The sequence below is a fragment of the Apteryx rowi genome, unplaced genomic scaffold, assembly GCF_003343035.1.
Source record: "Apteryx rowi isolate R43461 unplaced genomic scaffold, aptRow1 scaffold_1, whole genome shotgun sequence".
Classification (NCBI taxonomy): domain Eukaryota; kingdom Metazoa; phylum Chordata; class Aves; order Apterygiformes; family Apterygidae; genus Apteryx; species Apteryx rowi.
The window spans coordinates 5,615,361-5,642,839 of record NW_020447196.1 but is presented as its reverse complement, the minus strand read 5'-3'; the positions used below and the strand labels follow the sequence as shown (position 1 = coordinate 5,642,839).

Sequence of the window (27,479 nt, the reverse complement as noted above, 5' to 3'; positions counted from 1 at the left end):
TTTTTACGGTAAGGGAGCTGACCATCAGAACAAATAATGAAAGATGTGCTGAATATTCCACCTTCTCATTTCTTATTAGCTAGATGATTTTTTTCCAGACATGTTTTGTACTTGCTTAATACTATATTCAAAAAAGCATAACTGGATGACACACAATTGTCTATGATTTAGACGGTGAGATATGCTTATTAATTAATTCTGCTGACCTCTGACTTTTTGAATCTATCAGCTTGTCAAAAGAGAATACTATCAGCAAGATAGTTGGACCTATCCACAACATAACAGATATTATCGTCTATCTACATGCCATAACTCGACTCGAATGCTTCTTAGAAGTTTGATACACTGCAGAATATAATATACTGCTGAAATTAGACTACCAGTGCCTGTCATGAATCTATCCAGGAAACTGAAGATATGATGATGACAAGCTTTTTAGGACAATTACTAACATTTTATCACATTCTTTATAAAGAACACCGAATTTCTCCTGGCACAAGAATCTAACAGTTCAAATCTAAAGACTAGATTTATTCCATCTTGAGGTTCCAATTTATCAGTCTCTGCAGTTTTATTTTCCATATTTAGGTCAAAATCTTTTAATGTAATTAATTATTGTTTCACATCCATACAATAAGGTTGGTTTCTTAAAAACTAAAACTAGCACAATCTTTCATATCCACGTAAGAGACTGTTTGGAGTATAAGGAGTAATGATACTTAATAATGTTGTCATACAGGTACATAATGGTAACATCACAAATTTAGATATTGGTGGAGGTTTTTAGTCCAAAATTTGGTACTTACTAACTAGAGCAGAAAGATAAGTATGGAAAAAATATTGTGATGGTTTTGGAAGAAATCAGAGCAGAAACAAAAGAGAATGAACCACAACAAGAATTCAAGAGGCAAAGGACACTCCCTAAAATAATGTAGCTTTTCTTCCCATGTAAGAGAAAATGAATAATCATGACAATAAAAAGAATAAACTAATTGAAAGAAGATGAGCTGTTTCAAATCTGGCCATGATATAGCTGCAATTCTTACTATTATAGACAAAGTAAAAACCACATCACACAGATAAAAGAATTTCTGCTGAAATTACAGCAACCTCATGAGACAGTATGGTGTGCCATAAAACACTGTACAAAGCTGCCATCCATAACAGAGAATAAAATCTATGAGCTGAACCAAATCCACTCTAGACTGCTGCTGCTCCCTTTACCTTTTCCAAAAGGATTTAACGGAAGATTGATTTGTTGTCCCTTGCTGGTTATTCACAAGTCATTTTCTTCAGTCACCAATAGTCCTATTTGCGGTATTAATCAAAAGGAGATTATCCAGGGACATTTACTTGCTGCTGCCATGTATGATACTACCATAAGCAGCTATCTGTCCCACTCAGAGGGAGCAGAGGGCAGAGGAGGCATCTTATCTCAAACTCTGGATGAAGCTGGGTTATGTCCAGACAGTGTTTTATACTAAAGTTGGCTGCCGTTTCATTTTGCCGATCCTGCTGTAAAGGTGGGAATCCCTAGAGAGAAGTGGACAGCTGGGAATGTTCATTTTTGAAAGCTCTGCACCACCACAAGCTCAACTAAAATGCAGCAGCTCTGAAATATGGGGGAGGGAGGGGCACAACCCACAGTCTTTCATTTTTAAGGGTCAAGTCTGGACAGGCATGGTTCTTGGACTAATAAGGCTGGAAAGGCTGAATTGGTGCTGTGAATACGAGAAGTCTGTTAACAGGTAGAAAAAAAGCCTCCTGAAACTGCAAAGGATGTCAGCTACAAAAGCTGGTCAGAGGCACTGGTAATATCCGCAAGCCGTTATCCACTCCTCTCCGTGACTTCACATGTACAAACTTTAAGAGACATTTGCTTTGCTTTTTCTCCTATATTTTGTGGTGAAGTAAGGGACTGCACAAGTGACCAGGTACTATTCAAAAGGCAGACAGTCCCATTACCCAATTAGTTAACAAAAAACATGACATTTAAATTGGATGTTTCTTTTGTCACTTCCTTTTTGAAATCCAAGAGTTTACATATAGAAGGAATTTAAAATAGCTAAATGAATATAAACTGGAAAAGAGCCCGCACATCAACAGCTTGAATTTGTCACCAAAAAAGTTTCTCCCTCCCCCCCCCCTTTTTTTTTTTGGGGGGGGGGGGAGGGTACAATGCCTCTAATTTTTCTCCAACCAATACTTTATTTGCAAGGTTTGGGAAGTTTTTCCCTTGCTCCTACGTGAACCTATCAATTTGAAGTTTACAAGCATACCAGTCAGTTCTCTGCACCAAACATCCCTGGTCAAAGTCTCATAATTTTTCTCTGTAATCAAGTTATTAAACAGTGTATGAGCATTTGCATTAGAATTACTAATGGAAATATGGTTTCTGAGAAAGAAATAGGTCCTAGATAGAAGGAACCAAACCAGCAATGAGCATCAATGCCCAGGGCACCACTGCAGCCACCAGCAGCCCTCTGAAGGGCCCAGGGGCACCAGGGCTCCTGTGCTGTCCTCATGCACAACCAGCAGCAGCTGCGCAGGAATCAAGCCCCAGGTGTCTGGCACTTGCTGGAAATCAGTTCTTGTTGCAGTATCTCAAAGTCTATAGAAAACTGAAGCACTGAAGGTGACTTGCAAAAACCTCAATCAACTCCCTGAAAGGTCAGGGACAAGCCTTAATTTTGAAGAAATGGAAGACTCGTATGATTTTATTCTTATTTCTAATTATTTTTGAGTTGGAACACTGGCTCTGTTAGAAGTAGTATTTCTGCTGTAAGTGACAAAACACGTTGTTTCTGAATGAATGCTTTTATATTCCCTGTTTCATTTTGGTTTTCTGAAGTTCTCCTGTCCATTTCCCTCTCAATTCTACTTACCTGCTTTCTATACTCATTTTTCCGATAAGCAGTCCTGCACACAGACAGGACCAGCAGTTATCTTCACAATGCAACAGACCTTACTAGCAGTAACTATCAAACCCTGCAGTTTTTCCTGGTATTTTAAGCTTTTGTTTGCATTTATTACAGAATAATGCATCACTGTTTACATTGTACTGCATCAAATGAGAACTGTCCACCTACAGCATGCCCCCGAAGCAGATTAATTCTGACAAAATTTTTAAGTTTTTAAAAGATTCTTTTTATCCTTAATAGGCACTCTTTTGACAATAATAAAGTGAAGGACATCTTTCTCAATTTCTTAGTCAATAGCTAAGCAAGCCAAAGAAAACCAAGATGGTTTTTCAAAAAAGGAAAGATCAAGATCACCCTGTGAAGGCCTTAGAATTACAACTTTGTAATTACGCTATTCAGAGCCAAAGCTGGCACGATAAGACACTGTCTTTTTGGCACCACAAACTTTTTGCCCAGTACTTCAGTGTCAGCTGCTTGCACACAAGGTGCTCCATCTCTGCAACATCTTAAATAATGATGATAATTAAAAAAAAAAATCCTGCAATGATGAAATAAGTTTACAGGCAACACAAAAATACAACCACCAATCTGTGTGTTCAAAGAAATACACCTGACTGCTCATTGCCACCCTGTAGTAGTGCTTCCCAGGGGCAGAGTCTAAGCTAGGAGGTCCGGCAGAGCTTAAATGAGTTTTTATTATGCTCGATCCTGTGCCTCACTTTTGAGGCTGCTCATGAATAACTCTGCGTGTTCAGAACTGCACATACAAAATATACTTCCAGAGTTCCAGCGGATGTTTAAAACTCAAATGGTCAAAATCTATCAGAAGATTTCTTTTCCTCTACACGGACATAAATAATCCATTCTATTGGCTGATTATGCAATGACTTGTCTCTGTATTGACCCAGCTTTACCTCATCATACAAACTCTCATCTAAGAGACTGTAAAATTCCAGTATTCTGAGCTTTGCCATTACTTTTTTTCCCCCCCCAAGTCATCTCAGTTCTCAACACTGAAAGAAGAATACTGCAAAATTACTGTGGATTCACTCTGCAATGACAGAAAGACTGGCAAGTTGCATGCAAATATATCGGAACAATTAAGTTACTACAAACAATTCTGTTAAGCTTACTACTCTGGCTCTACTTCTTTCATCCATACTGTTTGGATGCAAAACCTCAAACTTTCATTGTAAATCACCTGTGATTCAAATAATGGATAAAAAAAGAATAATTTAGCCAGACAAATAATAATAAACATTCAGTTATTAGTTAACTCGGAACAGAAACATTTGAAAGCAGTAGCTCAACTAGTTCAGCAGTAATCTATGCTGTAGTATGAGCTACGTTCCCTGATGCCACTTGCAAGTATCTTTGCAGAGCAAGTTTCCTTTCAGCCATGAAGCATAAAGGAAATGGAAATTTCCACTGACAGTTCCCCAGCTTTGCATTTCTGCATATTGATAGTGCTATACAACACAGACAAATGACTGTTCTTTTATCTTACTGTAGCAAATCTGCCTCTTTCCTATGCACCCAAGCAAGTTTCTTTTCTGGCCTCACCATCTCCGTTTTCTTTCATGGAATGTTTTTCTCAAGAAACTTTGAAGATGGCTGGCAAGTCTCTAATTAGGATCAAAGCACAGCTCTTTTCCCCAAATGGCTAGAAATATAAAAACCACAAAAAGCTGAATTTGGTAAATTTGCATATCTATGCTAGCTGCTAGCATATACTGATTCATTTTCATTTTAACCAGGGATAGGGGACATTAGACATCTTTCTAATACATTATGGATACTGTCTCATTTCAATAAACTACTAAAGGGAACAATCCTGTGTTGGACAATATTGAAAGTACGAGGCCATCGACCGCTACATAGGATTATTTGAAAACAAATGGCTTTCCTAAAAAGTTTGTGCAAGCACTGTGTTTAAAGAAAGACTTCCTCCTAAACTTGCTTATCTCTCTTTTGATCAGCTATATGAACTGAAGAAAAAGCATTTGCAGTTTATTTCATTTGGCCTTCACACTGAATGCTGACCATGCTGCACTGCTCCATGTTGTTGAGATATGGGTTTGAGCGTGTCACCATTCCCCTAATTCTTCAAACTCAGGAGCTCAAATCAAAATACTTGACTTTTTAATTAGTTGGATTTTAAGCCCTCTTTTTCTAAAGATCTGTAACAGAGTGCTATGCATAAGTAAGTAATGCTGCACTCAAAGCAGCACCGTTGTCATTCCACTACCTGAAGGGCGCTGCTCAAATCGGTAAGAAGCCAGAGTGTCTGAAAGGGCCTAGCAGTTCAAAGTCTACTGCATTATTTGGGGGGAAGGGAGGAGCAGCATTTGGCCTTGTGTGCTCATGTATATTCAAAGTATTGTCAATGTATTGTCAAAGCAATAAAACAGTGTGCCACTAGGTTCAACAGAAAAAAAACCTACAAATAGAAGCAAGGGTATTTGAAGTCATTAAACTGACTCTTCCAGAGATCCAAATTCAGCCAAATCATGGACACCATGCAATATTCAGTGGCTTCCTGACTGAAACAGTCTTGTCCAAGCCTGCTTTCACTGTAAGCTGGATCTATCTAGTATTCAGTGTGTAACAACTCACATCATACCAGCAAAACTACCATTTATTTTCTGTGACATTGATGCACTTAAGAGTTATCATACTCTTGTACACCTCACTGGCATAGTACAAAACTATGTGGTATATATAAGGACAATCTTCAAATGCTGTTATCAGCTGTCAGGCTGTTGTGATGCCTATTAAACAAGACGACAGGCAACAGAAACAGACCAACTTCTCACTGTTGTTGCTGCTTTTCTACTTGCTGTAAAGATAAATGGTGAGAGTACAGGCAGAATGGACATGAAAGGAGCAAAGGCAAGACAGTTAATAAAATTCCACTGGTTCCATGGGTTTTGTTTTGCAAGCCACCTGGATCTCCTCCACCTACGCAGTTACCAGTCACAGTTCTCAATCCATCTATTTAATTCATCTAGCAAATACTCCGAGAAAGAGTTCCTCAAGAAGTCATGCGTCTCCAGGGTACAAAGGATCATCTATTTCCACATTCCATTCTCATTTCATACAAGTCATTTAGACTTATAAACAAGTTATTGTTAATATGCATATTACAACATTAATAACTTATTAAAAAAAGCCACACACACAGAGCCCTAGAAAACCTCTGGGACTGGTCTCCAGCAGCATCTCCAAGAGTGCTTATATATGTTCTCATGTGCTGTTTTATAATAGTAATTTTATATCTGTAGTGTCAGAAGATGTTGATACAAATATTGTCCTTAAAGTTGTAAGATTTTTTGCTAGTGACTAACGTGTTGATTTTGTGACCTATGTTTATGCAACCAAATCTGAAAGTTTAACTCCTAATAAAGCATGAAAATCGAGACTTGTACAAAAGGAATGTGCACTGCCAGCAGTTCTTTTCCTAAAGCTCCTTGTATTTGAGAATGTTAAGCATTGCCAGTCAATGTTTAATAGCTATGTATGTAAGCAATTCAATAAACCTGGTTTTCTCTTGCAGAAAGCACTTTTTTTTTTAAAAACACAAGTTAATATAATCATTGGGTTGTAGTGCAAAAAATTATATGCAGCACTGTCCTAATATAAAAACAGCTTAAGAAAGAACAAGCCACCGCAAATATATTAACTCCTCTTTTCAATTTGATTTAGAAGTCTTATAAATGTAGTTCCTAATCCTGATGATAGCATCTGTCAAAGTTAAATGACTACACACTGCATTTTTATCCACTTCATCCACAAACAGTAAATGCTGGCACTAGCAGAAATTCCTTCCTTACAGAGAGAACCTACCAAGAGACAGTCTCACTTTTATTTAATGTTGTTTAATCTTACTACATTTCAAAGCTCATTCTGCTGTTAGTATTCAAAATAAATTTAAGTAAAACGCACACTTTATTCAACATAAACAGCACTCATACAGAATCTTAAATTATCAGTAGAAAGTACAGTTCAAAGACGAAATTTAAGAAGTTTTGCAGCTATTTTTACGGAGTGAAGATTTGTATGAACTTACAGTAAGATTCCAGTTGATCTGTGGTATTCTTGTGTGAAGATTTAGACTGAACATAAGCAACAGAACTCCAGTAACCACCAATGCACTACAGCTCACAAACTCAAAGAAATAAAGGCCTTCGCAAGGGGAGCATTCCATGATGGTCTCTATGCAGATGAACGCAACCAGTGCCAAAACCTAGGAAGAAAAACAAGCGGAAAAAATATAAATAGATTTCCACATTTTGAAAATAGCCACAAGTATTCCTGAAATTTCCATTGGGAACATGATCAGTTTACACTCAGGAATGTGCGATTTTAGTTTATAACAGGGTACTGTCTAAGAGCAAAAACAAAAGCAAATTAGTACAAGACTTTTTGGATATCTCCTGTTCAATGAAGTTTTGGGGGTTTTTTAGTAGAATTCTAAGAAGTCTAACATCAAAATTACTTTGAGACATGCAAAAAGGCATGAAATGCCTTCAGAACATAAGCTTAATATGCAATGTGGAACCCCAAACATTTTAATTCATCTTTTTACTCATGATATACCATTCCAAAACTTGAAAATACAATGCATCTGTCTTTCGCACAAACCTCAAGCTCAACTACATAGTATTAATATAGTGTGATTGTAAAAGCCATTTAAATTTATTTCAATAAAACTTATTTAAAATTCACTTTCAGCTTGAAATATAAATCAATTAAAAATAGCACAGATTCAGGATCTGTACCTGCCTCCAAAAACGCCTGCCTGTTTTCATGTCCCCCCCTTTTGAAAGCCATCAAGGTGTTTATTTGAAATAAAAACATGCTTTATCATTTCCTTATTAATAAGGCAATAAAACCAGCAACTAATGTATGGAGAAAAGTACAGCTAAAGTCCTAGTGCTGCAAACATATATATCTAATGGGGATAATGGTTAATCACACTGAATTCAGAAAGATATAGTGATGAAGTTAAGAGAAAAGCAGACTTTTGCAAGATGACAGTTTAATTTACTATTTAGGGTAAAACAGTGAAACTTGCTACGTGTCCAATGCATAAAACTAAAATATAACAAATATATAGCAATATTAGCTACCACTTGCTCCTACAGAGTATAAAAGCTACGTATATAAGTATACATTTCAAACTCTTCAAATACAACAGTGAAATAAAATGGATGCTTTTCCTCATCCTCATGGCAAGCAAGGAAGGCCTTAATAGTGTTTTGCTTTGTTTTTCAAGACAACAACCCCCTGCCTACTCACTCAACATTTCTCAGAAAGAATTCACTTTTTTGCTTTGCCACAAAATTCTACTGAGATGTTAGTCAAATCACTTACATTTGAACATGAAGAACTTAAGCAGATAGCCTCTTCAGAGCTAAAAATCTCAGTTCCAATGTTTTGCACAAACAATACTTAACTTAAAAAGGTTAAATACTAGCCACAACACAAAACAATTACTGTTAAATTGTTCTTTGCATATTTCAATAATGCTTGCAGATACACTCTTTCTTCTAACACTTTTTTACTACAGTTTATTTAACACTTCTTTAGGAGAGCACAAGCTGTGCTAATATTTGCTAGCTAATTGAGCAGGCTGGTTCCGACCAAACAAATTCTGAATGGATACCAAGTGACTGAACGCTTTAGAGAACAAAGAGTAACTTTGGATTTTGCCTTTGACATTGAATAGCTGACATCGAATAGAAAAAGAAGAAAGAATATTCACTGAAACTGAACATTCAAAAAAAACCCTAGAAACAAACTTGAACTATGATTTCGGTAATACGACACTAAAAATAAAAAATATTCTGTCCAGACCACAGCTTCATTTTACATTATCAGTTTGTAATGATGTGAACAGAAGCCTCATAATGGAACGTGACAGTGTCCACAAATTAAAAAGAAAGTAAAGATCTAAGAAATATCTTAAACGTTTTAAGCAGACAAAATATCAAAGATTAACATGAAGCATTAACTGGCAAGATTTTAACTTATAGATGTTTCAATATAGTAAAATCTCCAGTGTTCTTGACACTATTTGTGGATTTATTATGACACTTCCAGCATTTCTATTGTTTTAAAAGAAATTTTTGCAATAGTCTCTAGAAATACTGTAGTACAAGCCCAAGTAATATAAGCAGCTCTAAATTGTGCCACCAACATTAGGCTGAAGGAACCAAAAATCCCACGCACCAGTCATTACACTGGACAACTCCTACTCGGCATATGGAGTCTCAGTTCTTTTGCAGATGAAATCTTACACTGGCTTTTCTCCACACCAGATGGCATTGATTCTTCAAGGCCGATATACTCATCTTGCCAGTCAAAGCCCCCAAAAGGTGAAAGTTTCTATAGAAGCAGAGTTAAATATGTACTGAAGAGGCACTTAGGGCAACGAACTTTAATCATCACATGTTACTTACTTACTCCCAAGCTCAGGTGGATACAGATTACTACAACTTTGAAGCAATGCTACCTTAAGATTTCACTTTATTACTCAAGGAGTGACAAAAGACATTTCCCTGTGACACACACTCTTGGAAGAAAAAAGTGCTGGTTGTATATGCCTAGGTTTGACTTAACCCAAACAGTTTTAAATGCTAATAAAGACAAAGATGTGTTATCACTAAGTAATATGCTTCAGCACTACTGTACAGTATTCTAGGTTGTGATGGCCTAAGTCTACTGATATGTTTAAGGGGCAACTTGGGAGAAAAATTATCTCAATTGCTCCAGTTTATGATGGAGATTCTGACAGCAAAGGTGAAGCTGATATTTTGAAAACCTGTGCACAACACTAACTCAGTATGAATGGGAGTATTGCCATTACAGGGTAGATCAGGACTCCTGGACACTCAGGGAGACAGGGAAAGGAGAACATTCCCGTGCATGCAATTTATTTGCGACACTTCTGTACTGCAAATAAGATTCCAACTCGATACTTTACTTTCTCTTGTGATAATATATTTAACCCACCCCAAAGATTATCTTTGCTACCAATGCTACAGATAATGCCTTTCTGTTAACCATCTATTATTTATATCACAATGAATGCTATGACTAAAAATAAAATCTGAATTATCACATCAGAAAAAGCTATCCTCCCACAGATACTTCCCTTTTTCAACAAAAAGGAAAAAAAACAGTCTTTAACAGAAAATATCTGCTCTCTGACACATCAGGATAATCTTGTCCTCCTACACATTTTTAGACTTGCCAGAAGCATCCTTCCAATTAGTTATAAATAATGTGAATCTTCTTCAAAAACCCACTAATGCCCCTTTCACTACTAATTTCATTCTGAGATGAACCCTATTTTATTTCTAATAGAAAAGTGAACTATTCTGTAAACACGTGAAGATTTCTGGAATAAGAGCTGAAGAAGCCTGCCAAATGCCATGGTTCATCCATTGATCAAGTTCATTGAAAAAGAACATGTTAACATTGTAAGAAAAACTATTCATCTTCACTGCATTATTAAATATATGAAACAGATCATTTGTCAGACCTGCTGTGTAAATTAGGTAGTGAATTAATATCATTTCTCAACAAATTATTGCCATCCAGAATACCATTTGATTGAGGTAACTATAAAGTAGGCTGTGATTTGATCATAAGCATTTACCAAGGAGTGTTCAACTGCAAAGTGAAGATGGACCCAAAAAAAAAAAAAAAAATTCATCTCTGCTATCCCAGCTCTTATATTCTGATGGACTTTGCTGCAGGTTAAGAGATAAACATTTTCTCCTGATCTCTCATAGAGCTCCATTAACTATTACCAAGATATTTTCCTTCCAACATCTGCATTCTATCTCCATAGCTTATCTCCATGAAAGTAAACACTGAAGTAATTCTGTATAAAATAAAATTAATGATTTGAAGTATTTGCCACAAACTAGTAAAGTCTATGGAAATTAAGACTTTCAGACCACTAAAAAAAAGTCTCTACATATGCCCTTTATTTTGGATAACCCAGTTTCTCAAACAGTTTTAAGAGAAACAGATACAGCTTCACAGGAGAAGAGGTGGCTTTGGGGACCTAACAGCAGCCTTCCAAAACCTATGAGGAGGCTACCATGAAAACAGAGCCAGGCTCTTCACAGTGATGCATGGGGAAGGATTAGAGACAACAGGCATACGTGGAAAACACGGGAAATTCAGACCCGATATAAAGAAAAGACTTTTTCAGCAAGGGGGCAGCCAAGCAGTGGAACAGGTCACCCAAAGAGGTTGTGCAGTGTCTATCCTTGGAGGTTTTCAAGATCCAACAGGACAAAGCCTGGAGCAACTTGATCTTACCTTAGAGCTGACCCTGCTTTGAGCAAGAGGTTGGACTGGAGACCTCCTGAGGTCCCTTCCTTCCAAGCCTATGATCTAACATAATTTGATCATGACCATTTTTATTATTTATATATACACACACACAATTTTAAACAAATTAACATTAAATTTTTTTTAAACCAAGGTAAATCACTTGGTTAGGATGCACCTATTTAACTTAATTTTAACTAATTTAGGGTGTTTTGTATTCGCATGCCTGATTCATAGTAATCTTTTCTACCTGACTACTTTCCAAAAAAGTCCTTTGTAATCCCCTGCCTTTCCCTCCTCGAGCATCCAGGCCATTAAGGTTGTTTCAGGAAACATTATATCCAAGTCTCAGTTAAGCAGCCTGATTTTTCAAAAGCTTTTTGCAAAATGAAGTAACAAAATGACAAACTTCCTGTTGAACTAGCTAAACTACATGAAGCTCACTGCTTACCAAGGCTCAAAGGCCTAAAAAGCGACTTCTTCAAATCTTCCTTTTTATACTTTAGGGTGATGAGTTTTGACATAAAGTTCTTCCACAAGCTCAAGGTTGGCTCACTGAGGAAAAATAAGGAGCTGAATGTGGTGGAGATCTCCTTTTGCATGAATTACTGCTCTCTCCCAGAAATGACACAGCCACAACTCCTTCGGGCAGAGTCAATAGAGGAAGTTTTCTCTGATGGACAAAATGAAACTTCTCAGCTGTTTTTCTCTACAGCAAGTACTTTAGGGAGTTTTCTCTTCCACCCTAATCCCTCCAATGCCTTCTATTTAGACTCTTCTTGAGAGAGGTAAGTAGATATTACATTAATATGAAACTTTGTCATCATGGAAACACCAGTTTATTCTCCTAGATGCCTGGGTCCATGCAGAGGGACTCCAGGCTACCACCACCACATTGTCTTGAACAAGGGAGGTGCAGGAGTCTGGTCAACACAAGCGGTCTGCCCAGACTCGCAGTACAATGTGTGCGATACAGCTTTAACTTTGCCCTAAAGGAAGTTCCCCCAGCGCCTTCCTCCCTCATCTCCCACTGCCAGGTAATGCAGAGAAAGGAGAAGAACAATCTCCGACCAAAGCATCAAGCATGAGACATATTTCCCAATTACAGATTTCGTGCTTTTTGTTTTTAAGTAAACTGGCATACTGTTATCCATTTTTATTGTTCAGGACATTTAGGATTGCAGAAATAATTCATGTAAAATCTGAGGCTGTTGCACTTAGATTACTGAACCCTCATATAAAGGCTCTATTCAGGAGTGAAGCAGCCTCTCACTGGAAGGGAATGAAGCTACCACAACTTATGGCCACTTAATTCTTGAAAGGAAGCCTCTACACTGGGATTCGATGTCCTTTAATTTAGGCACATTAGCCTCATACCATTATTTTATTCATCTCAAGTTTCCTGTAAATTTCCCTGGAGATGAGCCCTTAATGAAGAAATCATCTGCCTTTGGGCTAAGTAAATGGCTTATATTTACATCATTTTTTTGGCAACACAGGCATTTAAGACATAAAACACCATTTCAGTAAAATAGGCAAATTGTGCTATCACAGGCACCCAGACCTGAAAAGCAGCTTTTAGGAGGTTGTCAATGGTATATTTTTTCCTGTGAAAGATAAAACATGCTGTATTTTATTTTTGAAAAAAAAAAAAAAAAAACCACTTTAGCACTAAAAATAAAAAAGACAGTTCTGCAATGAAAACAAAGTAAAAAATGAGTTTTCCTGTTTATCTAAAATGTACCACAGAAAGCCTTATTGTGTGGTTAAATGACATAATTACACATGGTTTCCAAAAAACCACAAAATGGTCAGCATTTTTTCTGCCTGAAAAATACCCACAAAATTTTAGTAAGAATGTCACACTACCAAGACATTTTTATATCCAGACTGTTTAAATTAATGGTATGGCACAATACATATGCACGAAAGAGAGAAGAAATAAATTGCTTTTACACCACTTAAAGTATCTGAAGACATTAAACTTTCTTGAATTAAATTTTAGATTTATTGTTCTCATTTACTTGGCCCAGCAGTCCTAACTTAATGTATGAAACCAAGTGGGTCTCATTCCTTGCAAAGCACATGCATTTCCCACATCTAAAACAGCTGGCACATATATGAATATTTTGGATCATATGGCTTAAACACAGTACTGCTTCTCCAGCAGGAAACCATCTTTTACCCCAAGCAGAAGAATGACTGATTTCCTGCCTGTTCCTCGTCTGCATCCTTAAGACTAAAGGAATATGTTATTAACTCTTGTAATCAGACTGCAAGGAACTTTAAACCACAAAAAAGCATAAAACTTTTCTTAAAAAATAGAAAATTTAGGAAAGTGATGCTTACCAGGGAGGGCAGTTGAAACAAGCACAAGTAGTTCAGCACCCTGGATAAACTAAATTGTCAGTATTTTGTGCCATTGGAGCACAAAATACACTGAACAAAGCCAGAGAACTAGAACTAGACTAGCCAGCAAACGAGACCTCCAAATTCAGGTTTGATCTATTTTTGGTGGTGACAATAGAAATAACAGCAGAATATTCAAGTTCCAGATCTTCGTTGCATCTCTAGTGCTGCATGTGTAGCTACAATCCTTTTCACTGTTTCTTAGCTCAGTTTTGGATATACCATGGTGAGGTTTCTGCACATTAAGTATTGTGAAATTCTTACTAAATCATCTGATCTTGTGCCACTTCCATCAATTCTCTATAATCCTTGAAAGTTCAACTACTGCTGACTTCCCTTTCTCAACTCAGGCATAAGACCAATTCTAAATACAGAACATATTTCTAAGACCAGAAACATTTTGATGGCGTATTACGGGGAAGAGTCATATCTAAGAACGAGGGGGAGTTTTTAACATCCATAGAGTTAAAAGAACGATATTTACTGTGAAACATTTTAAGTAAAGTACACCAAAACTAACACCTATTCTTAAAAAAAAAAAAAAAAAAAAAAAAAAAAAAAAAAAAAAAAAAAAACTAACTGGATTGAAATAGGGTGAACAGAAGAGATGCGCAACTAATTAAATAGAAATGCATAAATTTTAAAAGTGAAATTAATAATACAGTCTAGAACAAAAGAAACCTGCACAGGTGAAGCAATAGCTTACTTCCTGTTAAATAGGCTTCGGTACAGCATTTTGTTTATTGCTTAGAAACACCTATATAATAAATACTCTTAGCTGCTAATGTATGTAGTGTAATACTAATTCCAATTTAAATACTACTAATCAACAGTATTTCACAGTAAGGAAATATTTATAAAGGGACTTTTAAAAAACAAAAACAGTCAGTTCTTACTGTTATTGCTAAGCCAAATAATTTAAGCAGTTTTTTCACGTTACATTTATATTTTTCTCAAAGTAAATATATTTTTAGCATTAGAAGTAATAAATTAACATGCAGACAGTTGTGATATTTTTCAACAGCACAAACCCCCCAGTTTGTACGATTCCTGTACAGCTCCTTCTGGAATTGTCAGTCCTGTGCCCTAAGCAACACCAGGCCCAAACACGCACTCTCACTCGAGCGCTGCCACCACCCCACTTTGTCTCCATCGCTCACAGGACTGCGGCGATTTACACTTAAGACATTTGAATCCATGTAAGTTCCCCATCCCATGGCTCAGAGCAACCACGGTGATGACACTCCACTGAAACTTCAAAGGGGGGAAAAAAGGCAGCTTAATCTGTGTTAGTAACAGATGACTTCCTTGTACCATTTGCAACAGCACATCAATTTAAAATTGATGGGCACAGAGGGTCTCGCAGATCCGCAATACTAGACTTGCGCCCCACTGGCACTGCCCCATACCAGGTGGCCTCGGGCTGCGGTGTCAGACGCTGCTGTGTCCTTGTCCCGCTTCTCCATCCCCTCTCTCCCCAGAAGGGAGGCCACTGCTTGACTGGCTCTTCACACCCAGCCCTCGACACCTACAATGGCACCAAGTCTGCAGGACAGGGCGGCGAGAAGAGTCATCCCACTGCCTCCACCCTCAGCCTCAAACCCCACTGGTACTTTGGCACCTGTAAAATTATCAATTCAGATGGTTCTGCTTATCACTGCTTTGAATGATTTTGCAGACAACGCTGTGAGCGCATCTCACATAGCTACACCCAACCAAAACACAAACATTTTCCTAATGAACAAACTAACTCTGATCTACACATATTCTAGTTTTTATCCGAGATGAAGATTCAAACATACCTCCAGGATTAGACAAAACAGAAATACAATACGCCACGTGTCCCATAAACAAAGTGTTGCTGCTAGCCTATCCTATAGGAACATTCACTTGAAAATCATACAGGGAGTAACATGTTAAATAAAGGCAAACAAAGCACACAAAACCTAACTAGCTTCTCCCAATGATTCCCTTCTATAAGAACTTAACCTCCAGTCCGCAGGAACTACAACTCATGTGCATCACAACTCCAAACGTTTTTGTAAGATACAGGTATTGCAAGATGTAACGAACAAAAACCCAAGGCACTGAGTTATAAACTTCTACTTTTCACATTCTTATGCTGAATTATGCACTTACCTCCTATACAAACTAAGGAAACGAACAGTTTGTAAGTTTAGAGGGTTATTCTGCACCAAATACACTAACTACACTATTCTACACTGAATTTTGCCAATGGCTTCAGCAAATAAACACAAAATAGTAAAACATAGGAGTATTTTCCCCCCTTCCTTTTCACTCTTTCTTGCTATTTGAGGCTTAGTTTTCCTATTCATTGTCTCACACTCATTTTGATGGCTACGTATTTGCTAGCATAGCTTTTTATAGTCATCTCTCTATTATTCCAGACTTTACAGGCTAGTCTTTCTAATGATACTGCCTAGTGCAAGACACCAAAGACTCCTCCATGGGAGTTACGACTTGCTAAGGTCAATGGTCAGATAGTAAAAACCTCTAAATGGCTGGATTAACAAGCCTTGACATACCCATGCCTACACGAAGGGAGCCAAGAGGGACACGCCTCAAAGCAAACTGAGCTCTTACAGACAAACCTTGACTAACATCAGACTTTGCAGCAGCAGCCTGGAGTGTTCAAAAAAAAGCATAAATAAGCAGGCACAAAACACAAAAGTGGGAATTCTTAAAATATAAAAATATTAAGTTTCAAGTCTAATTTTAACATAATTTGAGTAGCATTTGCAAAGCGTGTCCTTAGATATGCTAGGTAAAAAGAGGTCAAAAAATATGCTTTTCTTCAGTGCTGCACTAAATCTTGGGTATATTGACTCCTTTGCTTCTTCCTTAGCCACTGCCAGCTTTACGTATTGGGGGCAGAGGGGAGGTGGGGTGGGGGAGATGAAGAACACAGTATTTTCCCAGAAGTCCCATTTGCTATTAGTCCTACTCAAACAAGCTTTGTTGGAGTAGAGTAAGAACTGACTAAAGGAAACAAAACGGGGAAAAATTCTAGCTTAACAGCTGAGTTAAAAAAAAAAAAGTTTTAGTGATCATCACTCTCAGTCACGAAGGCAGGGGAAGTTATATCTTGGCTTTAGATTACATATATTTTACAATCTGTCCATTTTTTTCTTCTATTAGCCAGAAGAGGAAAGGAGCTTTAGAGAAAGCCTGCTAGCATGAGAGTTAACATAAATAATATGGTTAATGGAACTGTTAACAGAAACAATAGAAGACCTGATCTGAAAAAAGTCACCAAGGTCCAACAAGCCCATTGCTCAGGCCTTAAATGACAAAAGCAATCTTTTGAAACAAACAGGCTGTGAACAAACAAAATCAACTGGTTATAGTGTCAAACAGGGTAAAAAACCCTACAAATTCCTTCACAGAAACATTCGGTCCAGAATTACAGCTTCATGTGAAGTGACTTACTGACTCATGGGAACTATGATCAGTGTGACTTCTGTTTTTATTCATAAAAATTCTTTGAATTTTTTTTGCCAAGTTCAGTTTTTAAACTTAAACACAAAATTGTTGATTCACTGAACCTTTAATAAAGGCTTCCCTCAATCTGATAATAATACATAAAAACCCTCACATTAAAAGACTAAAGTTGCAAGTCTAAAACTCAAAATCAGAAAATGCCAAAAGTAAGTTTATCTTTCATTAGCGTTACTCTTTAGGCATTGCATACTATGGCACCATCTTTCACTCAAAGATGAAAGATCTTCCCCCACAGTACTGTCACATGGAATAGATAATACTTACAGCTGTTTTTCCTAAAAATGAATGGTAATTCTTGTTTGCTACTTATTTTGGTGTCTTAAAGACTAGTATAATAGTTTCACTGAAAGTCACTGGTTTTGTTTCAGCATTTATTAGTTTAAAAGTAACTATGAAGTAGGCTTAAGAAACAGCTTTTAAAAATTCAGTATCTTCTATTTTTATTTCTAATTTACCTAATTTACAAAAATCAGGAAAGAATTAAGGAGAAAGTAATTGAAAAACAGACTGATACCATTTGGCTGGCATCCCTCAAACATTACCAGTACTTTACTAACCACCCCACAAACTAACTCAAATCCGTACTAATAAAGATAATTGGGTTTGAAAATTATACTCTTCTACTGTATACTTCCAGAATGCAAGAAGAGCTACTTTTTGAGTGAGTGAGAGAGAGAGAGAACATATGTTTGTCCAGGAGAGGTATCTTGTTTTTCCAACCTCCTATTCCCTAGTTTTCAGCAAGGGTACAGTATCCTCCCCAATCCATTTTTCAACATTTGTTATTACGTGAAGCTGTAAAAAACTCATAATTTATCATACCTTTGCTATTTAAAATACCTGGAAACACAGAGTCTTATTCTTGCCTTCAGGCTGCATGTGCCTGTTCTGTGTGGTGTACACACACTCACTCTCTCCTGGAACTCAGTAAGTTACTCAGATCATACTTGTGTGATTTTTAAACAAAGCATAGAAAACTTCGTTATTCCTTCACTTACGAGAATTCTCAAATTAGCTCTCAAAAAAGAAAAATCAACACTTCTAAACTGGCTTCATGTTCCCATTCATGTTCATAGGCCAACCTGTGCTGGAAACCAGGCTAGTCAAAACAATATTAAAACACTGTACTGTAAATTCTGTGACAAACAGTAGGATAAATAAATTGGTTTTAAAAAGTAAAGTTGTACTCATAAAATTTGTTAGTGTATTAGATCTGTACTGCCTCCTGTTTAACTAGCCTGCTAGGTTATTTTCAAAAGTGAAAGTACTATTTTAAGACTATCAGAATAACTGTGTATCCTTTAAAATCCTGTTTAATCCCAATTATGAGTAAACATCAAACATCTCACAAATACTAAAACAAGAAAGGAATTTTAATGAGAAAACAATTAAGAACTTAAAGTAGTCCTAAGGAATCCATTGAAGTTTTTTGTTTTTGTTTAAAGGAAATGGTGCAAAATGTCCCTGCAATCCCAATGTTCCCAAGATTGCAATCTGAAGGCCCCCTTAGATGCCATGCCTTAAAAGGCAAAAATAGTCTAGACACACTGGTAAAACAGAACATTAAAAAAAAAAAAAAAAAATAGATGTAGGCCAGAACATTAAAGAGCACTGCCAGCTGTACTGGGGAATGCACGAAACTTTCAAGTTTGCCTTGCTGTTTAAGACTGTCTTAAAACTATTATAGAGTAATATTTCATCCAAAATAGAAGAGAACTAACTAACCTTCATTGCATAACTGCAAATCCACCTACCTGTGATTTTACAACTAAGAAGAGATCTGCCTAGAGACTCCAAACACATTTGGCACAGTACAAACTATAAAGACTATGAAAGGTTGTTAACACCACAAAAACCTAAAGACTCTAGCAATAATGTCTCAGCCTTTCAAGTCAGGATCCTTACTGGACTATCACCATGAACTAGATAAACTTCACAAAGAGTTAAATCATTTTCCTATAATTCTGGAAGAACGCTTTTTACAAAATATTTTAAAGATATCAGTAAGTGCTGCCATCATATAAAATTAGAAGATCCCAATGTTTAATAAAAGGCTTCAACCACATTAGACAAAAAGAGCTTCTACCAAGATAAGAGTTAAATGCAACAATTAGCTTCTTTTACAAGAGTATCAGATCAAACACCTAATTAATTTCTTATCAATATTCAAGTGGTAGTATCAATTACTAGCATGAAAATAATTTCATGAGGCAAAGGTTACTGAAGGCTAAGACTCTTAACAATTCACTATTTCATGAAATTCACAACATCTGTGCTTGCTGGTTGCTTTCTTGCATGAACATTTCAGTTTTCAATGTATAAAACCAAAAAAAATTATTAAAATGGAAATACTTGTAGTCCATTTATAAAATAATTTGGCAAATAACTGCCAGAACATCACAAAAGTACCACTACATCACTGGCAGATTTGCAGTATTTGAAAGTTTGAATGTTTACTTTAAATGAAACTTGCAGCAGAAGTATCACTGTATCCAATTCCAGATCTAAGTACAGGACATATTTCCACATACTGGGTACACTGTTGCTGTGCTTTTAAGCTATCCTATAATGAAGGGAACTATCAAGAACAAGCTTAGCTGACTTGCAAGCTAAACCTTTCATGAACATAAATGCAAGAGAAAGAAAATTTAAAGAAATGTCTTGTTCAACAGCATCAACATCTGAATATCAGGTTACATACCAAAAAAGTGTAATTGCAGATAATGTCAAAGATGCTTGTTTGGGTAAAAATACATCACATTCTTCCACAAGCTAAGGCATTAAGTACCAGAACCTTAAGACCAGTCAGAATTGTGATACTTGAAATTATAATTCCCAGTTTAATTTGTATACAATGAGATTAAAACTTTACAAGTTGCTCTGCTTACCTGAAAGCACATTTCAACCTTTATGCCATTCTAATAACACACTGTAGCCTGACAACAGATTTCATCTGGGGTATCTACCAAGTATGACGATGCTTGAGACCTCGTAACTGCAGACATGGCATTACCCAATTCACGCTGTTCTGTACTGCATGGGCTTCTCAGTTTGGGCGAGTGCTATATTAGCGCTGAGACCTCTGTGCCCAGCCAATAATATCTTCAACCTACCTCTTATCTACTCACGACTATATGTTCTTGTACCTATTCTACATACGGTTTGCGCTATCCTGCTTTGCTTTCACCCTCCCGTTATTCTGAGTAGTTGATTGTGCAAGTTCCAGAGACACCTAAATATTACCTCCATGTTTTGGAAACAACTAACAAGCCATCCTAACGTTAAGTGATTTTTCTTTTACTTTTTTAATAATTAAAATGACTTTTTTGTCCAGCTTCAATTTAGCAAGAGTAACTGCTATCATTATAGACTAGCAGCAGTTGTTAAGATGTCTATTCAACATCCATTGTGCATATAGTACTCTTCACATACAAAATTTCATTACAAAACTATTTGTTGAGGTCTAGAAGCAAGGCAAGTATTTCTGAAATACAATTTTGAGCATGGGATGATGACTACTAGAAAGCATACAAGTTGATTTGACAAATGATGCATTAACCGGCATCAAAAGTAACTGCTTCCTCCCATGCTGGAGGTGTTACAAGAAAGACACAAAACCTCTTACATTTCAAGCCCTTCTCCTCATCTCCTTATCTCAAAATACTCGTTAAGTCACTAGGAAGGCTCATCAGCCTAAAACAGATTACCAGAAAGATTACAAGAGAAGAAGGCAGCTTTCCAAAATAGAATTCCATTATAGGACTGTTCTCACTGGAGCATCTGCAATTAGCATAATGTATCTATTACTATTACACTGGTTTATTATGGAAGAAGAAAAATATAGTGTATATATATATTACAGAGATTATGGAACTTTCTTCAGAAAGCAGAATTTAAAACTATCCACCGTCTCAGAGAAACTGAAAACAGGAAATTGGAGTTTAATATGACAGTAGGACAACAGCAGATGATATTTAAGACCCACCACAAAAGAGACCAAAAAATCATTCTTTTTTCTGTAGAAAGGTAACTTCTTTAATTGCACACAGAAACATTAAAAAAAAAAAAGCTAAACAGTGTTATCTCATCATTCTTTCTTCTATGGTAAGTGTCAGTATAAAAATATCATATGCAACACAGATCTAAACCTTTTAAACAGAAATCTTTCCAAAGAGAAATCAAGAGTTTCAGAGACATTGAAGAGACAGAGTCTACCTAAACAAGATTTCTAAGTATATTTGTGTATTTTGTGTATTATAAGTTTGGTCCTTTTAACATGATATTACAACAGTATTTCTAAGACCAGATGCCAGAGACCAACCAGTATCCAACGTAACACTAACATCTTCTGACCAAGAAGCTACCAGTACCACTAAGAATCAGAGCTCAACGTACACTATGCAGAGTCACGCACTTACGGAGGAGTAAGATTTTCTCACATAAATGTCGATTTATTGTTTTGAAATTAGAAGAGAAGAAAACATGGAAGATATGGTTAATTATAGAATGACTATAAACTACCAATGTAACTGTAGGATGTAATAGGAGAGGCATTTCTGGCAGAGGTATGAAAAGTGACAATGGCATCATACACACTGGTAAGACACACTTGAAAAGTTACCTCCATTCTGATTATGTTTACTCATTTCAGTTAGAAAGTGGTGCACAGAAGCAGCTGAATGGTCAGGAGAGCAGAAAGCCCCTCTTATGAGCAAAGTCCAAAACTATCTTATCTTTTTTTGTCTAACAAGATTAAGGCTGACTGTGGCAATGTTGACACAAGAATAAATAGCTATAAATTTGCTAGAATTAATTTCACACCAGAAATGAGAAGGTTTCTATACCTCAGAAGAGCAGAACAAATGAACAAAAACCAACTTTAAGAGAAAACTTTAGCACTAACGGTATAGTGCTGCCTGTGATACTAAAGCCTGTCTTAGAAGACTTGAGATGTCTCCTCCAGTGCTCTGCTTCTAGCTGAGACCACTAAATGTTTTAAGAGGTCTGGTTTGATGACATGAACACTGAGGAATGACCTTACTATGCAATAAATATGACAGAGAATGGCATTAAATGTTCTCTACCAGGTACAGTCTAATTTCTTGTAGTTTAGTTATTACTGTATTTATATAAAACCAAACTTCATGACAACTAGTGTGAAAGAAATCCAAATTTCTTCATAATCACATTCAGTGGCTAGCTAGTAACTTCTATTATTTATAGAACTACAGCTGCTGGTAAAGCGCCTGGTTCCCTACTCCAAGAACCCGCATACTAAGTGGAATAAGATCACACTGTTGTACAGATGCATGAGAGTAATACAGATGGACCAAGAGACACAGAAATGGGGCAAGACACGCCATAAGATATGAAGTAGTGGTTCAGGGGAGCAGAGGAGGGATCCATCTAATCCTCACCTCCAGAAGTGATCAGAATGAGACACTGAGCAAAAGGCACCAGAATACTGCAATAATTAAATATGAGGTAACTGAACACCTCATATTAGTTTTCAACCTGATTCTAGTAGTTAGCAATTAGCTTACACCTTGAAACATAAGTGTTATTACTCTTCTTAATATAATTAACAGTAACAATTCTCAATAGCCTTTTTATCCATGTAGATACATATTACAGGCTTTTTGACTTTTTAGTTTTTGGAACAGATTCCAATAGCAAAGAATTTTAGTGTAGTCCTGGACTTAACTAATTTCTGGATCTGGAAATGCATAATGATAGTAAGCCACAAAACAAGTTTTTCCAGCATTCGGCTGCTCTCCACAAACGAGGATTGAACACTATATTCAAAAAATTGTGAACACAGGAACTGCTATATCCAGCAGAGCTAAAATTCATTTATCCCAGAATCCCGTCTCCCGCAACAGGCAATAGCATGTGCCTAGGGAAGAGAGCAAGACTGCAGCAAGCATGCCGCGATCCTTCCCCAGTACACTCAGCAGCAACTTTCAGCTCAAAGACCTCCCAAGCAGAAGCATTATCTTCTTTAACAGCAGCCTGATGTATTTTGTCTGTAGCAACAGACACATTAGAAAAGTCAGTCTAGGGCTGTCCTAACCACAGAGATCAGCCACCACCTATCACAAATGCCACCCACTTTTAAAGTGGTATATGATAAAGGTTTTTTTTCTTTTTCTTTTTTTCCTCCTCTCCACTTGCAACTTCCCTCAGAAAGTTGTTCTGTAATCTTATTGTTCCAGTTAAACCATTCCTAACTACCATCAATGTCAGAAGAACTGGTTAGGAACAATTTTTCACATCAATTGCTCCTGTTGTTAAAGGTGATATTTTACTTTAAATCAAGTGCCTGCGGAAACCTGGCAGAATCCTGATGGAAACCAAGGATCCCATCAGGATCCTGTCTGGTTTTCTCATAACTCACCTGGTGGCCTGACAAAAAGCCCACCAGGAGCTACAGCTCCAAAAGAATCCAGCAAGCAGGCAACTCAGGCACTCCTGATTTTCCACAGGAATTTCAGTGCAAATATACTACCAACACCCGACTCTAATAATAGTAAGATCCTTGAAGATGCAGAAGATAAACATGAAGGAAAAATAATCCTGCATATAGAAAAGCTGAAGTGAAAAATAAAGTGAGAAAAAAAGCAAACAATCTCATCTAAAGTGAAACAACTTCCAGTGACTCACACTATCAAAGACTGGTAGGTAAGAAGTGTCACCTGCTAACTAGTCTGTCTCTTTTGGACCCTTTCTGATTCCTTATATAATAAACAGCTTTATTAAGCAAGCACTCAGAGAGAGGAGAGGAGGTTCTCCTTAGGAAAATTTAAGGATAAACAGGCAGAAGTATTGAAATAATTTGAGGATGTCCATAGTAAAGTTTTCCAGGGATATCTGTTTGATTGTACAATGATGTCCATGGGAAGCATTAAAGCACCCAAAAGCATGAGAAACATAAAACCATGCCAGAGAGAGTAATGAAAATAAACTCTGAAGAGCTTTTCTGCAGTGGTCTCCAAGGACAGCTCCATGATCTCTCACATGCGCAGTACGGTAAGGTACTAATCCATCTGAACACTGGAGAGTTGGTTGAGAGAATTCCCATCTACATTTCAACTTCCCAAATGGAAAAATATTTCTTTGTCTAGTACACATTGTCCTAACTTCTCCTTGCCTTCCATTTCAAGTTCAAATCCTAATTATCCAAAAAATGTAAAGCTCCAAATAACTTTAAGTCTTTCTCCCCATTCACTTCCCTTCACGCCATTTCCTTCCACCTTGCCTGATGACATCTGAGGTCTCTCAGCCACCCTACCACCCTCCTGAAAACTCCTGTCCTGATGCTGCCCAACACTCACCACCTTCCTTCCTTCAGGTGTCTTCTTTAAGAGAGGCCTACAGCTCTGCTCCAACCCCAATTAAATCAGAAGTTTCCTCACAGATCCAAACAAGCACACTGTCTTTCAAGAATTCATTGCTCAGATGCTGCACACCCCTCATCTCTACCTCCAGCGGTACACAGCCTACTCGAATTATATATTTCTCAGGTCAGATTCTTCTCTATGTCTAGTCTTACATAAGTAATAGCAGACATCAAGTAACCGTATTTAAAGAAAGAATGATACTTTTGGTGGTATTAATGCTCAAGAAGGACAAAATAAAGAGATAAGAAAGTATCTGCTGCTGCAAGCTGGTAGGGTTTCTTTCTTATTTTTCAATTCCTCTTTATAGAACTATTTCAACAGAGTGATAAGATAAAACACAAATGAAAGGGCTGTGTTCTAAAAGCTCACTCATCCAACAGTAAAACTTTCAAAAGAGAATCAGTCCAATACCAAGTTCTTCTACATGGGTCCATTTTATTACTTCTTCAGTATTCTTCACATTTAATATTAATGACTATTAGCAGACAGCCATATCTAGTACATATTTGCTAAACTTGGCCTTGTATATTAATAAGAAATCCCAATGTATTAAAAGACATTTTTCTTAAGTCTGCATGCCCAATGTAAAATTAACAAAAAACAAAGTACTATTCAACCTTTTCTGGGAGTCAAGGGAGAAAAAGTCAAAATAAGACTCAGAAGAGCTGTACAATACTGCACATGAATCATTAACATCATAATTCATTATTCCAGCGCCCCCTTAAAGGACATTTTATGGTATAGTCTCTGGCGATATTAATAAAAACAAGTTAAAACTATTCTCTTCATCTACATCTCTCTTTAAATTATTCCACATGCCTAAACTGTCAGATCAATAAAGACAAATTTTCAACAAAATAATAGAGCCCTACAATTATCTGAGCCTTTATTTTCTGACATTTTTCCCTCCTTCACTGTTCTCTTGACAGTTCAAAACATGCATTTGGAAAAAAAGTCAGGTCAGCCATGATGCCCAAAAGTTACAGCTTATGATACACCACTAAGAACTAGTAGAAAGCACCTAAACTGAAGATAAAGTAAGTGACAACATCTGTCTTAAACGGTTAATTTTTTTTGCCAATCATGTATGTATTTTAATACAAATCCTGATGCTTAAAGAAGTATGTGTATTGTAATCTTTCCTGTAATATTCTTTTACCAGAATATATTTAGAGACATTTTATGTTAACCAATATAGTCCTTTTTTGTTTAATTTTCTTGTATGCAATAAAGGGAGTTCCTCCTCACTTTTTAAAGAGTTAGGGTGCTATACTATGGACTTTGAAACCTTTACAAAAATATTACAGAAACTAAAATGTATTATTATTCAATATTATAATAATTAAAATAGTTACACTTGGCAAACAAGTGAATTAAGTGCATGTTGGAAGGTGTTCTCTCTTTCTTTTCCAGAATTGCTCAGTTTTCCATCAGTTTGCAAAATTCAGTAGTTTGCTCTACCAGTGATTACCATGAATCAGATATAGCTTCCTTTGAGTACAACTGAAATTAATTTCTGCATTATTTTGTGACATTTAAACATGTCGAGATGGTGCAGATCCTTTATCACCCAGTTTATTTTCCTGTTAGTTTCTCACCCGCTGGATTCATACTCTCCTGTGTGCAACAGGTCACATTACTATTAGAAAGACACAATGCATTATTCAACCCATCTGGAGATATTAATTTGCAGGGACTTCTTCCTAATGTACTAGAAGTAGTGACATATTTGTTCAACAGACAAGAAAACTCCCATATCTACAACCTCATCACAGTCCTTTTTTCCCTTGTCTTTCCTTACAAGACTTTTAAAAATATAAGAGGCTTTGTGCATATACCTTTGCAACTTGTTCCAAACCAATCGGAGTTTAATAATAAAGGACTCACCTACTCACGTTCAATAATCGCTCATTTGAATTACAAGCTTTTAACACGACTTGCCAAAGTCTATTACTACACTACAGAAAGGACCAGCAGGAAACAGAAACAAAAATCCCGAGGGCAGATTATTTCAGCATATTAGAGAGCACCACCCCAGAATTTCTACCACATAGACAGTTTTTAACAGTTCAAAGACAGGTAGATGTTGCTTAGTGATGACAGATCCTTTGGCTTCAGTCCTGAAAATACATAATATAAATGCAGCTATTCCCTGTTGTTAGAAGACTACTCACATAACATGCTCCTTGCTACAACTTGCAGAACATAGATTTTGTGCTACAATGTGGAGAGGAGAGTAAAAACAAACTGCATTTCCAAATCCTGGATTCTCCTGCGTGTTCACAGGAATGATTCTACAATCAGCAGAGTCCTCCATAAACTTGCAGTCTAAAAAGTTAACGTCCGCTCACTGTCGAAACTAGGATACTTAGAATATATTTTACACGAAATCTGTCTGTGTAGGCTTTGTCTTCACTTGCAATGTTTTAAATGCTGAAGTAATATGTGTGAAATATTAAAAAATATCCCTCTGCATAGTCCTCAACGTACAAATTGTTTTGTTCTTTAAATAGGCAGGTTATCGCCCCGGTAAGAAACTACTTAAGAAACTATTTCAGACTGCCGTCCTCAGAAGATGCTTGTCACCTGGGTAAGGGGACAACGGTGTGCCCCTCACCTAGCTCGCCCCTTCCCTCGCTGGCGCCCGAAGCGGCCAGGCCATGGCCAGGCGAGCGCCCACGGCCAGGCGAGGGCGGCGAGCGGAGGTCGGCGTCCGCGCACCCCTCGGCCCGCCTGGACCGCCGGGCGCCCCGCGCCACTGCGCCGGGGCCAGGCCACAGCCTTCTGCAGTATGAACCCACCAAAATGAAATCATCTTTACTGTTTGAATTGAAATATTTAGTGTGCTGAGACAGGGCTTTTTTTTTTTTTTTTT

The 27,479-nt window shown here is 37.0% G+C and overlaps 1 protein-coding gene across 1 annotated transcript in view; it reads right to left on the bottom strand.

Annotated features, from left to right (window-relative positions):
• The window catches only part of CMTM4 (CKLF like MARVEL transmembrane domain containing 4), a 44,781-nt gene that overhangs the window by 13,233 nt on the left and 4,069 nt on the right, over positions 1-27,479 (bottom strand). Inside the window, exon 2 of the mRNA XM_026059807.1 lies at positions 6,991-7,167. Coding sequence (XP_025915592.1) covers positions 6,991-7,167 — 177 coding nt within the window. The remainder of the gene's footprint in view (positions 1-6,990; positions 7,168-27,479) is intronic.